Source organism: Heterodontus francisci, chromosome 34, assembly GCF_036365525.1.
Source record: "Heterodontus francisci isolate sHetFra1 chromosome 34, sHetFra1.hap1, whole genome shotgun sequence".
Taxonomy (NCBI): domain Eukaryota; kingdom Metazoa; phylum Chordata; class Chondrichthyes; order Heterodontiformes; family Heterodontidae; genus Heterodontus; species Heterodontus francisci.
The window spans coordinates 5,330,950-5,344,709 of NC_090404.1; the positions used below are offsets into that span (position 1 = coordinate 5,330,950).

General features: G+C 38.5%; 1 protein-coding gene across 1 annotated transcript in view; it reads right to left on the bottom strand.

Moving 5' to 3' along the window:
* LOC137348537 (zinc finger protein 850-like) overlaps positions 1 to 13,760 on the bottom strand; it is a 109,007-nt gene that overhangs the window by 49,923 nt on the left and 45,324 nt on the right. The window contains exons 8-10 of the mRNA XM_068013841.1: positions 7,705 to 7,816; positions 7,448 to 7,509; positions 5,557 to 5,677 (exon numbers count right to left, since the gene is read on the bottom strand). Coding sequence (XP_067869942.1) covers positions 5,557 to 5,677; positions 7,448 to 7,509; positions 7,705 to 7,816 — 295 coding nt within the window. The remainder of the gene's footprint in view (positions 1 to 5,556; positions 5,678 to 7,447; positions 7,510 to 7,704; positions 7,817 to 13,760) is intronic.

Below are 13,760 nucleotides of genomic sequence, written 5' to 3' on the forward strand. Positions count from 1 at the left end.
TGTTCCATCTTAAATGTTCCCATGTAATTCTGTTCTTAAAAATTCTAAAATCTAAATTCTGTTCTAACAGTCCCCCCTTTGATTGTTCAAAACATTTTTAAAAATCATTCCCTTGATCCCACCTAGGTGCCTTTTAATGGTCTCTATTTGTCCAGAAACAGCCTTCAACACCCAGAGGGGTTGCATTCAATACGTCGCCTGCTTGTGCCATAATAGGGGCCTGCGGGAACTCTGTAAAGGCATAAGTTTTGCAAGGGCTTCAGTTACTCGTTTACAATATAAAAGGGTGGTACACTTCTACAATTACAATTTCGATTGTACAAACATCTTAGAGTACATTGATCATTCATTAATTCATTTTAACAATATATGAATAGGTTATACATTTACCCTTTTATGGCATAACTAATTGTCCCTCCTTTGACAGAGCAAGTTCGAACACTAATTGCTTTTTCGGGTAGCTGTCCAACCTGTGTTCATACATCCTCTTATATCGCCTAATTAATTTCTAAAGTTGCCAAATTAAGTAGGTCACATACAACACCATGATACCCAAAACCACTATCAGGACATGGGAGATAATTCTAAACCAGGGGTGTATCTGCACGTCTGACCCCCTGTTCCATAAGTCCTCCTGCCAGGTAGAATCATTTATCTCGTCGATCTCATCTTGTTGCATCTTTGACTGTTGTTCCAAATTGTATTACACTACAGCAATGACTTCTAGCTGCTGTCTCTCTTTACCCAAGCGTGTGGGCAATGGCTGAATAGTCAAATCCTCCTTAATACTTTCTGTCACAGTTATTGTTTCTGTCTTTTGCTGATGTATCTGTACCAACTCCATCTTCCCGACTCGGGTTGGTATTTGTGGGTTGAACCAAAATGTACTGTTGCTCACCGGCCAAGTCCGGTTATGTCCATACTGGTACTCCTTCGCTGTGGTGGTTAAGCAATATCTCCCCTTTCCCAAATAGGCCACATGGGTTAGCTCTGACAATGCTTTCCTAGTCTCCATGGTGTAATTTACAGTGGCATTAAACCCACATTTTGTTTCTGCCATTTTATCTATAGGATGAGGACATATGACCACCTGGTTTTCCAGACGACACTCAGACAATGGACAATATTGTTCCAATTACCTCTTTTCCAATTTCCATAACATAGGGTAAAATATCATTGTATTTTATGTAATCTTTTCCCCTTATCACTCCTGTATTTGCTACTTTGTATAATTGCATCCTTAACTTATCCCTCAGAATTACAGGTATTCCAAACACTACTCCAACACTCATAGATCCTGTATTTACACATTCATGATCTTTCCATACTTTTAAGTTTTCTGATTTGGCACCTGGTAATTTTATCATTTGTGTGACTAGTTAAGTACTCCAACTGGGTGTCATTGATCCAAACTGGCACCTGTCTTGCATCAATTTGCCTCGAATTTTCTCGAATTTGTTCTAACATTCACGAACTGTATGTACTACAAACACTCCCATTATTTGCAATGTCACTGTTCACTAATATTATGTGTTACTGGTTACTAAAATAATATTTGTAGATAGATAAATTGTCTCCCTTGCCTTTGCTCTGGTTTTCATCCTCCTTCGCTGCACATATCGCCTGTATGAACGGCAAGCTAGTATGCCCCATATTATGGCCAGTATTAACTGTATTTTACTATGGAGGCACCGGTATTGAATCCGGTCGCAAAGTCATTAACTATCCCTCTCCTTGTCCTATAAAGTTGATTCTGACCTCGAAATCTGACGGCACCCATGGCATTGGCAGCCTGCTGCATTACAATCTTACTTAATACACTATACATATTTCTTGCCTGTTCCGTACAATATCCCGGCATTTGAGATATTGACCAGGACAGGCACAATCTCATGTTTAACATTATCATACAACGCTTCCCCTGGGCTCGATGTCCCCACACACATCCATGTTCCTTTCTACTTTCCTTATCATCTGTTGCCCAATGGGAGGGGCACAAATAATTCCAAAGACACAGCTCTCAGTTACCCCTTCCCCTTTCTGTCTGGTCACGCAGTTAGCACGGTCATCTGTGGAACACCGTACACACTTCCCATCCAACATGTTGTGCAATGCCCCGTAGTTCATATAGTCCATATTAATACTCCTTTCATTAATCCGTTGTGCATCCATTACCGGGTCTTTGTTCTTCCTCTCCGGATATTAGCATCAGGCCCCACAGCTACTGCAGTCCGGTTCTTTCCCATTCGCCACTAGTGGTTATATCTGTAATTTAAACACACTGCCCTTGTGGTCACCAGGTGTTAGTACTTGTCCATGTTGTGAGTATCCTCCAATGAGGGATACATGTCTACCTGTGGGGACTGAACATGTCCTGGGGAATCCAGGAGTTAATTTATATTATCATCTCTACTCTTTTGAAATTATCTATATGGTCCCGTTGTGCTCGGGTTTCGTTCCCCACAATCCTTGCCCAGTTAGTAACCCATCTAATAATAATCCAAATGCCTATCAATACTACCATTATTCCCTTGATTATATTTTTTCAGTTGGGACCATGTATTTCTATCGGCCCTTCCCTTTACCATTACTTTGTCTCCCACAACAGGCACCTTTGTCTGTTCCTCTATCATGTTTCTATAGAACCTCCTGCCTCACCTTGTGCAGTTGTCTGCACAGCTCCTTCACAAATCTTTAACCCTTTCTCTTGCGGGTCCTATATCCTCACTACCTGCTACGACATACCTTGGCAGTCTCATCACCCTTCCTGTCACCGTATTCATCAAGTCCTTTCCTACTTTAGCTATACCACTCTGTCCTTTTTGTTCCTTTTTCAAAATATCCTTTACTAGCTGACTAAGAGTTCTAACATTCTGGTCCACATTTTCCAAATCTATAGTATTGACAATTGAAGTTCCCGTATTAAGGACTGTGGCTGCGTTATTCACTAAGCTATGTTTATGTCTCTTTCCCTTTATTATTCCCTCATTACCAAATTCCTGTCTCAGCAATTGTTACAGTAATACCTTGTACAACTCTCTGGTCTTCTCAGGGCACCAGCCAGGTAGCTGGATATCTGAGATATTCAATATTACCGGTACCAACTCAAGTTTTATGTTATCATATACAATTTTATTAGTTTTCATTATCGCAAGTCCATTTTCTGGTCCTGTAGTCAAGGCCGGGCAAGGGAGACCAGTCACTTGTGGCTGTTGGGTCGTAACCTTACTCGTTAGTAATTAAAATGTGGGGATAATTGTGGTAATTGGAGCTTGTTGTCCGTTTGATAAATTGTGAATGCTGGTTTGATTGTTAGCTCCTTCCCTTGTACACCCCCCACCCCACCCCCCCAATGATTTTGACACAAAAGGTCCCTTGAGGGCCTTTGCTGTCAAAATCTGACACACCTGGTAGATTAACACTAAAATAAAAGCAAAATACTGCAGATGCTGAAAATTGTCTCATTGATAAAGATGCTGTGATATTTGATGTCTGCAATTAAGGTCTTCAATTCTCAAAGCTGCTGGATCTCTTGCTGTGGCATCAATTCTCACATGGCCTGCCGTCACCTGCTTAAAAACAACCCACAAAGAATCCATTGTGGCTCTGCCCCTGAGCCCAATGGGTTAATTTGTCCAATTCTGTCAATTTAGAAATTTAAAATTTAACAATGTCCAATATGTATAAATTTTACTTTCAGCAATTCAAAATTGTGTGGTGGATTAAATGGAAAAACACAGCAGCTGCAGCGGGGTTTTTTTTTTCAAGGGGCGGAGCAAAATCGTCTCAGCTGCGTCACTTTACAAAACCTTTTTCTTCTCTGATCGAAAAAAAAACACACTCCATTTTAATCTATTTTTTAAAAATCCTTTTGGTATCCTTAGGGTTGCTCGCCTTTGAAGTTGAAAATGCCACAAATGCTTCCGTTGCTTTCCAAATAACATCTGCACACTTACACTGGTATTCCACTGTCATGCCACATATTCTGAACTCTCAGGTGATCTTATCAAAAGATCAAATATCAGCGGTGAGGAAAAGAGGGGGGGGGGGGGGGGGGGCTGGTGGTGTCTATCTGAGATCTTTGCTTACCTCCCCCTGCAGAGTCCTGATGTCTCAGGTTATGGCCAGACTTTCAAATGTAGCTCTCTTTAAAAACTCATATCTCCAAGAGAAAACTATCAATTGCTAATCTTATCTACACTTTCCTGACTTTCACTGGACAATTCAAGGCTTCTTGGAAATTAGCTGTTCATTTCACTATTTGTTTATCCCCAGAATTCCTTTATTAGCACTTGCATCAGCCAGATCTGATTGCCAATTCCCATTAATTATAATTCTATTTCATTTTGAGCCCTGGAGAACCTTTACAATTAATATTAATAATTCCTTAAAACAGAAATCAAACATTTCCATTTGATTCCAGACATTAGTGTATATTGTTTATGTTTTTTTTTAACCTTAGATGACATTTTAATTCCTTAAATAACTTGCCAAATTAAACTGGATTTTTGACATCTCAGATTATTCCAAATAACAGTAAATTTCCCTTTGAATGCTTTAAATAACCACTCATATCAATTACATTTTGTCTATTGATTCCAATTTCTTATGCCCAGACTTGGTTGTACTTTTTGTACGTTAAAGACAGAAGTGCTTGCAACTATCTCTCCTTCTCAAGCACTTTGTCTCATTGATAAGGATGGTTGCAGCAGGATTAATTTCTTGCTTGTCTCCAAGGGGGCGGAGCAAAGCATTCTCCGCTGCGCCGCTTTACGTAACCCTTTTTTTTAATGGAAAAGAACTAAACTCCTTTTTAAATGTTTTTTTTTATCCTTAGGATTTTCAAACAACAAAATCTTCAGTAACATTATCAACTTCAAGAAAGGATTATCAACTCCATCAGGAAAGACAGCATTTTAGATTAAACTCCAATTGTTTCCAAACTTATTTTTTTTGCATCTTTTATAAGAGGTTTCTAATCCAAGGATTATTATTTTTTTTAACAAAGATCATTCAAAATTCCAATTCACTGCAATAATATTTAAAAATCAAAACTGCCAATGTTATATGAGTGAGTCCTCTGTCCGGAACTGAAGACTCCTCCAAAACATGACATAATAAACTTGAAAGTTCATTGTGGCAACAATGAAATTTCCAGTTCAACTTAAACAGGTCAATTAACCATAATAGTATTAATTCAATTCAGACTTATTAACTTATACTACTTATTAACTACACACAGAACAGAATAGCATGTGCTTATTTTAAAAGATAGGTAAATTACGTCATTTTCTTGTTCATTCTTCAGGCGCCTTTCAAATGACTGTAATAAAACCAAAAACTAAAGAAAAAGTTATTTAACATTCTTAACACAAAATATTTAACACCAGCTTCTTAAACAAACTTTAAACAGACAGAATCTTTCCTATATCTCCTTTGTTTATCCTTCTCTCCCTTAAACCAATATCCAATTCCTGACATTTGCTACTTAAAAGAGTCAGTAAAACATGTCTTTAATTTAAACTCCAAAAACTAGAACAGATTTTAAACTGTTACTCCAATTAAAGCAGGAGTGGTAAACGTCAAATTGGATTTCTGCCAAACATCTTCAGACCTACAAGGTTGAAGCTTATCCCTTACAAAATTGTTCATTGCCTTTTCACAGTTGCAAAACCAGCTTTTAAAATCAAAATAAAATTTTAACTTAAAATATAACTCAATTTTATATCCCATTCCTGGGTGCACAACACTAAATCGAAATGAACACACTCAACAATGACTTTTCACACTCATTCAATTCCAAACAACTTCGAAAATTGATTTCTGTAATGGGTTACGAATTCAAAATACCAAATCTCTTTCAAAATTCCCTGTCCCGATGTCAAGGAACACACACAGGTTCAACTAATTCACAACCAAAACATGACTCAAGGTTCCCACAAAATATACACTTGTAAAAATAGAAAAAGTAACAGACTCATTCTCTCATCATTAAGGCCAGACAACAAAGAGTTAACGACAGTCAGTTGTACAGAACACAAGCTGTATATCCCAGACATTCAATTAATTCGCGGAAGCTTCCAACATTCTCACATTCAAATCAAAGACACAGTAACTTGTTTTTACTCTAAAACATACCTATCTTTAAAAACACATTTTTACCGTGGTGCTTCTGCGTCTTTCTCGAGTGGGCAAACGGACGTGGGTCGCCTTTCTCCAGAGGACATGATTTACTTGTCCCCGGGGGCAACCCTTCCTCCTTACAAGCCGTCAAGCCCATACTTCCTTCTACTTTCTCAAACCCTAGTTCTTTTCTATGAATCAAGCAGCATTAAAACGAAAGAAAACAAACAAGACACAAGAAAACGAATAGACACAGTAACACAAACAAAGGACGAACCACACACAAGGAGACGAACAGGCACAGTCAATGTTGGGATCAACAGAATTTTTAGAGTCTTTTGGTTTCCCCCTTCACTAATCGGTATTCCTAATTTAAGGGCGTTTTCTTGCCAACTTGATGGGAGGATTCTATTTTTTTTTCTCCTGACAATATTGTATCCATAATCCAATTAATTCTTTGGCCTTATTGCCTTTATTTTGTTTCCAGATTTTTTTTTCTTGGGGTTTTTTCCCCCAATTACTCACAAGTCTTTTGTCCCCCTTAAGGGCCATTGGCCTCCTAATTTCTTATTTAAGGCTGCCGATAATTGTCTGAAGTCTTTCCCTTTATCCGGATATTTATCACACAGTACTTGTAATGGGCAGGATGGATCACTTGTATTATCTAAACAGTTTCCCATATTCACAACTACTATCACAAACTATAATTACAACTATTATTACAAACTATTATTACTTACAAATTATCTAAACAGTTACTCACAAAAAAAAACCTTAATCTCAGTCGTTCCAAAACAACCTCGCATAACCTTCAGTCGCGACCTACTTTAACCTTCAGTCGTAGTCAATAAGACCTACTTTAATTCTACCTCAGTCCCCATCAGCTGTCCTCTAAAGAAACAGACTAAACCTGAGTGTCAGCCGTTCTAAAACAACCGACTCCAACCTTCAGCCGTAGTCAATACGACCTACTTTAACCTTAACCTCAGTTGAACCTACTTCGACTGACCCTTATCTTTTCTAATCCGCCAGACTGATCATTGATCTCGTCCAGACGATCTTACCTGACCATCAGCGAGTGATCAAACTTTTATCGGACTATGAGACAGGGGAAAACCGACATGGTCATATATCAACTACTCACGTCGGGGGCCGATTTCCTCTCTCTCCGTCCAAGACTAGACTGATTCTGATTTCGCTGATGATCGGCAGTCGTCTGTTGAGATCCCACTTCTGACACCAAAATGTAAATCTGAGTTCCATTGGGCCATGCCTTTCTGCTCACTTCCACAACAGTAGTATCTGTATCATGAACTTCACTTACTCTGGTGGACCAGACAGACTCTGGGTGGAGTCAGTGTCGTTGTATTGGAGTAACTCAGCCGGCTAAATGCGCAAATAAAGTAATTGATTTTACCTACACATCCGACTCGGTATATTTACTGAACCAGACTGAAGGCAAAAAGAACTCAGATTTACATTTTGGTGTCAGAAGTGGGATCTCAACAGACGACCGCCGATCATCAGCGAAATCAGAATCAGACTAGTAGAGGACGGAGAGAGAGGAAATGGGCCCCCAACGTGAGTAGTTGATATATGACCATGTCGGTTTTCCCCTGTCTCATAGTCCGATAAAAGTTTGATCACTCGCTGATGGTCAGGTAAGATCGTCTGGACGAGATCAATGATCAGTCTGGCGGATTAGAAAGACAAGGATCAGTCGGTGTAGGTACAACTGAGGGTTAATTTTAGGGTCAGGTTCAGTCTGTTTCTTTAGAGGACGGCTGATGGGACTGAGGTAGAATTAAAGTAGGTCGTATTGACTACGACTGAAGGTTAAAGTAGGTCGCGACTGAAGATATGCGAGGTTGTTTTAGAACGACTGAGATTAAGGCTTTATTTTTTTATTGTGAGTAACTGTTTAGATAATTTGTAAGTAATAATAGTTTGTAATAATAGTTGTAATTATAGTTTGTGATAATAGTAGTGAATATGGGAAACTGTTTAGATAATAAAAGTGATCCATTACAAGTACTGTGTGATAAATATCCGGAAAAAGGGAAAGACTTCAGACAATTATCGGCAGCCTTAAAGAAGAAATTAGGAGGCCAATGGCCCTTAAGGGGGACAAAAGACTTGAGTAATCGGGAAAAAAAACCCCAAGAAAAAAAATCTGGAAACAAAATAAAGGCAATAAGGCCAAAGAATTAATTGGATTATGGATACAATATTGTCAGGAGAAAAAAAAAATAGAATCCTCCCATCAAGTTGGCAAGAAAACGCCCTTAAATTAGGAATACCGATTAGTGAAGGGGGAAACCAAAAGACTCTAAAAAAAATTCTGTTGATCCCAACATTGACTGCGCCTGTTCGTCTCCTTGTGTGTGGCTCGTCCTTTGTTTGTGTTACTGTGTCTATTCGTTTTCTTGTGTCTTGTTTGTTTTCTTTCGTTTTAATGCTGCTTGATTCATAGAAAAGAACTAGGGTTTGAGAAAGTAGAAGGAAGAATGGGCTTGACGGCTTGTAAAGAAGAAGGGTTGCCCCCGGGGACAAGTAAATCATGTCCTCTGGAGAAAGGCGACCCACGTCCGTTTGCCCACTCGAGAAAGACGCAGAAGCACCACGGTAAAAATGTGTTTTAAAGATAGGTATGTTTTAGAGGAAAAACAAGTTACTGTGTCTTTGATTTGAATGTGAGAATGTTGGAAGCTTCCGCGAATTAATTGAATGTCTGGGATGTACAGCTTGTGTTCTGTAAACCTGACTGTCGCTAACTCTTTGTTGTCTGGCCTTAATGATGAGAGAATGAGTCTGTTACTTTTTCTATTTTTACAAGTGTATATTTTGTGGGAACCTTGAGTCATGTTTTGGTTGTGAATTAGTTGAACCTGTGTGTGTTCCTTGACATTGGGACAGGGAATTTTGAAAGAGATTTGGTATTTTGAATTCGTAACCCATTACAGAAATCAATTTTCAAAGTTGTTTGGAATTGAATGAGTGTGAAAAGTGATTGTTGAGTGTGTTCATTTCGATTTAGTGTTGTGCACCCAGGAATGGGATATAAAATTGAATTATATTTTAAGTTAAAATTTTATTTTTATTTTTAATTGGTTTTGCAACTGTGAAAAGGCAATGAACAATTTTCTAAGAGATAAGCTTCAGCCTTGAAGGTCTGAAGATGTTTGGCAGAAATCCAATTTGAAGTGTAACACTCCTGCTTTAATTGGAGTTCCAGTCGAAAATCTGTTCTAGTTTTTTTTGAGTTTAAATTAAAGACATGTTTTACTGACTGTTTTAAGTAGCAAATGTCAGGAATTGGATATTGTTTTAAGGGAGAGAAGGATAAAATAAAAAAGGAGATAATGGGAAAGATTAAAGTTTGTGTAAGGACCTAGTGTTAAGTCTTTTGTTATAAGAATGTTAAATAACTTTTTCTTTAGTTTTTGGTTTTATTACAGTCATTTGAAAGGCGCCTGAAGAATGAACAAGAAAATGACGTAATTTACCTATCTTTTAAAATAAGCACGTGCTATTCTGTTCTGTGTGTAGTTAATAAGTAGTATAAGTTAATAAGTCTGAATTGAATTAATACTGTTAAGGTTAATTGACCTGTTTAAGTTGAAGAACTGGAAATTTCATTGTTGCCACAATGAACTTTCAAGTTTATTATGTCATGTTTTGGAGGAGTCTTCGGTTCCGGACAGAGGACTCACTCATATAACATTGGCAGTTTTGATTTTAAATATTATTGCAGTGAATTGGAATTTGGAATCATCTTTGTTTAAAAAAAAAATAATCCTTGGATTAGAAACCTCTTATAAAGGATGAAAAAATAAGTTTGGAAACAATTGGAGTTTAATCTAAAATGCTGTCTTTCCTGATGGAGTTGATAATCCTTTCTTGAAGTTGATAATGTTACTGAAGATTTTGTTGTTTGAAAATCCTAAGGATACCAAAAACCATTTAAAATGGAGTTTAGTTCTTTTTGATAAAAAAAAGTTAGGTAAAGCGACGCAGTGGAGAATGATTTGCTCCGCCCCCTTGGAGACAAGCAAGAAATTAACCCTGCTGCAACTATCTTTATCAATGAGACAAAGTGCTTGAGAAGGAGAGATAGTTGCAAGCACTTCTGTCTTTAACGTACAAAAAGTACAACCAAGTCTGGGCATAAAAAATTGGAATCAATAAACAAAATGTAATTGATATGAGTGGTTATTTAAAGCATTCAAAGGGAAATTTACTGTTATTTGAATTTTGAATAATCTGAGATGTCAAAAATCCAGTTTAATTTGGCAAGTTATTTAAGGAATTAAAATGTCATCGAAGGTAAAAAAAGAAACATAAACAATATACACTAATGTCTGGAATCAAATGGAAATGTTTGATTTCTGTTTTAAGGAATTATTAATATTAATTGTAAAGGTTCTCCAGGGCTCAAAATGAAATAGAATTATAATAAATGGGAATTGGCAATCAGATCTGGCTGATGCAAGCACTAATAAAGGAATTCTGGGGATAAACAAATAGTGAAATAAACAGCTAATTTCCAAGAAGCCTCGAATTGTCCAGTGACAGTCAGGAAAGTGTAGATAAGATTAGCAATTGATAGTTTTCTCTTGGAGATATGAGTTTTTAAAGAGAGCTACATTTGAAAGTCTGGCCATAACCTGAGACATCAGGACCCTGCAGGGGAAGGTAAGCAAAGATCTCAGATAGACACCACCAGCGCCCCCCACCTTTTCCTCACCGCTGATATTTGATCTTTTGATAACATCACCTGAGAGTTCAGAATATGTGGCATGACAGTGGAATACCAGTGTAAGTGTGCAGACGTAATTGTTATTTGGAAAGCAACGGAAGCATTTGCGGCATTTTCAACTTCAAAGGCGAACAACCCTAAGGATACCAAAAGGATTTTAAAAAATAGATTAAAATGGAGTGTGGGTTTTTTTCCCGATCAGAGAAGAAAAAGGTTTTGTAAAGTGACGCAGCTGAGACGATTTTGCTCCGCCCCTTGAAAAAAACACCCCGCTGCAGCTGCTGTTTTTCCATTTAATCCACCACACAATTTTGCATTGCTGAGAGTAAAATTTATACATATTGGACATTGTTAAATTTTAAATTTCTAAATTGACAGATAGAATTGGACAAATTAACCCATTGGGCTCAGAGGCAGAGCCACAATGGATTCTTTGTGGGTTGTTTTTAAGCAGGTGACGGCAGGCCATGTGAGAATTGATGCCACAGCAAGAGATCCAGCAGCTTTGAGAATTTAAGACCTTAATTGCAGACATCAAATATCACAGTATCTTTATCAATGAGACAATTTTCAGCATCTGCAGTATTTGGCTTTTATTTTAGTGGACAATTTAATCTACCAGGTGTGTCAGATTTTGACAGCAAAGGCCCTCAAGGGACCTTTTGTGTCAAAATCATTGGGGGGGGGGGGGTGTACAAGGGAAGGAGCTAACAATCAAACCAGCATTCAAAATTTATCAAACGGACAACGAGCTCCAATTACCACGATTATCCCCACATTTTAATTACTAACGAGTAAGGTTACGACCCAACAGCCACAAGTGACTGGTCTCCCTTGCCCGGCCTTGACTACAGGACCAGAAAATGGACTTGCGATAATAAAAAACTAATAAAATTGTATATAACATAAAACTTGAGTTGGTACCGGTAATATTGAATATCTCAGATATCCAGCTACCTGGCTGGTGCCCTAAGACCCGAGAGTTGTACAAGGTATTACTGTAACAATTGCTGAGACAGGAATTTGGTAATGAGGGAATAATAAAGGGAAAGAGACATAAACATAGCTTAGTGAATAACGCAGCCACAGTCCTTAATACGGGAACTTCAATTGTCAATACTATAGATTTGGAAAATGTGGACCAGAATGTGAGAACTCTTAGTCAGCTAGTAAAGGATATTTTGAAAAAGGAACAAAAAGGACAGAGTGGTGCAGCTAAAGTAGGAAAAGACTTGATGAATACGGTGACAGGAAGGGCAATGAGGTTGCCAGAGGATGTCATAGCAGGAAATAGGACCCGCAAGAGAAAGGGTTAAAGATTTGTGAAGGAGCTGTGCAGACAACTGCACAAGGTGAGGCAGGAGGTTCTATAGAAACATGAGAGGAACAGACAAAGGTGCCTGTTGTGGGAGACAAAGTAATGGTAAAGGGAAGGGCCGATAGAAATACATGGTCCCAACTGAAAAAATATAATCAAGGGAATAATGGTAGTATTAATAGGCATTTGGATTATTATTTGATGGGTTACTAACTGGGCAAGGATTGTGGGGAACGAAACCTGAGCACAACAGGACCATATAGATAATTTAAAAAGAGTAGAGATGATAAGAATATAAATTAACTCCTGGATTCCCCAGGACATGTTCGGTCCCCACAGGTAGACATGTATCCCTCATCGGAGGATACTCACAACATGGACAAGTACTAACACCTGGTGACCACCAGGGCAGTGTGTTTAAATTACAGATATAATCACTAGTGGCGAATGGGAAAGAACCGGACTGCAGTGGCTGTGGGGCCTGCAGAACAAAGACCCGGTAATGGATGCACAACAGATTAATGAAAGGAATATTAATATGGACTATATGACCTACGGAGCATTGCACAACATGTTGGATGGGAAGTGTGTACGGTGTTCCACAGATGACCGTGCTAACTGCGTGACCAGACAGAAAGGGGAAGGGGTGACTGAGAGCTGTGTCTTTGGAATTGTTTGTGCCCCTCCCATTGGGCAACAGATGATAAGGAAAGTTGAAAGGAACATGGATAGTGTGGGTACATCGAGCCCAGGAGAAGCGTTGTATGATAATGTTAAATATGAGATTGTGCCTGTCCTGGTCAATATTTCAAATGCCGGGATATTGTACGGAACAGGCAAGAAATATGTATAGTGTATTAAGTAAGATTGTAATGTAGCAGGCTGCCAATGCCATGGGTGCCACTAGATTTAGAGGCCAGGATCAGATTTATAGAACAAAGTAGAAAATACAGGAGTGATAAGGGGAAAAGATTACATAAAATACAATGATATTTTACCCTATGTTATGGAAATTGGAAAAGAGGTAATTGGAGCAACATTGTCCATTGTCTGAGTGTAGTCTGAAAAACCAGGTGGTCATACGTCCTCATCCTATAGATAAAATGGCAGAATCAAAATGTGGATTTAATGCCACTGTAAATTACACCATGGAGACTAGGAAAGCATTGTCAGAGCTAACCCCATGTGGCCTATATGGGAAAGGGGAGATATTGCTTAACCACCACAGTGAAGGAGTACCAGTATGGACAGAACCGGACTTGGCCGGTGAGCAACAGTACATTTTGGTTCAACCCACAAATACCAACCCGAGTAGGGAAGATGGAGTTGGTACAGATACATAAGCAAAAGACAGAAACAATAACTGTGACAGAAAGTATTAAGGAGGATTTGACTATTCAGCCATTGCCCACACGCTTGGGTAAGGAGAGACAGCAGCTAGAAGTCATTGCTGTAGTGCAATACAATTTGGAACAACAGTCAAAGATGCAACAAGATGAGATCGACGAGATAAATGATTCTACCTGGCAGGAGGACTTATGGAACTGGAGGTCAGACGTG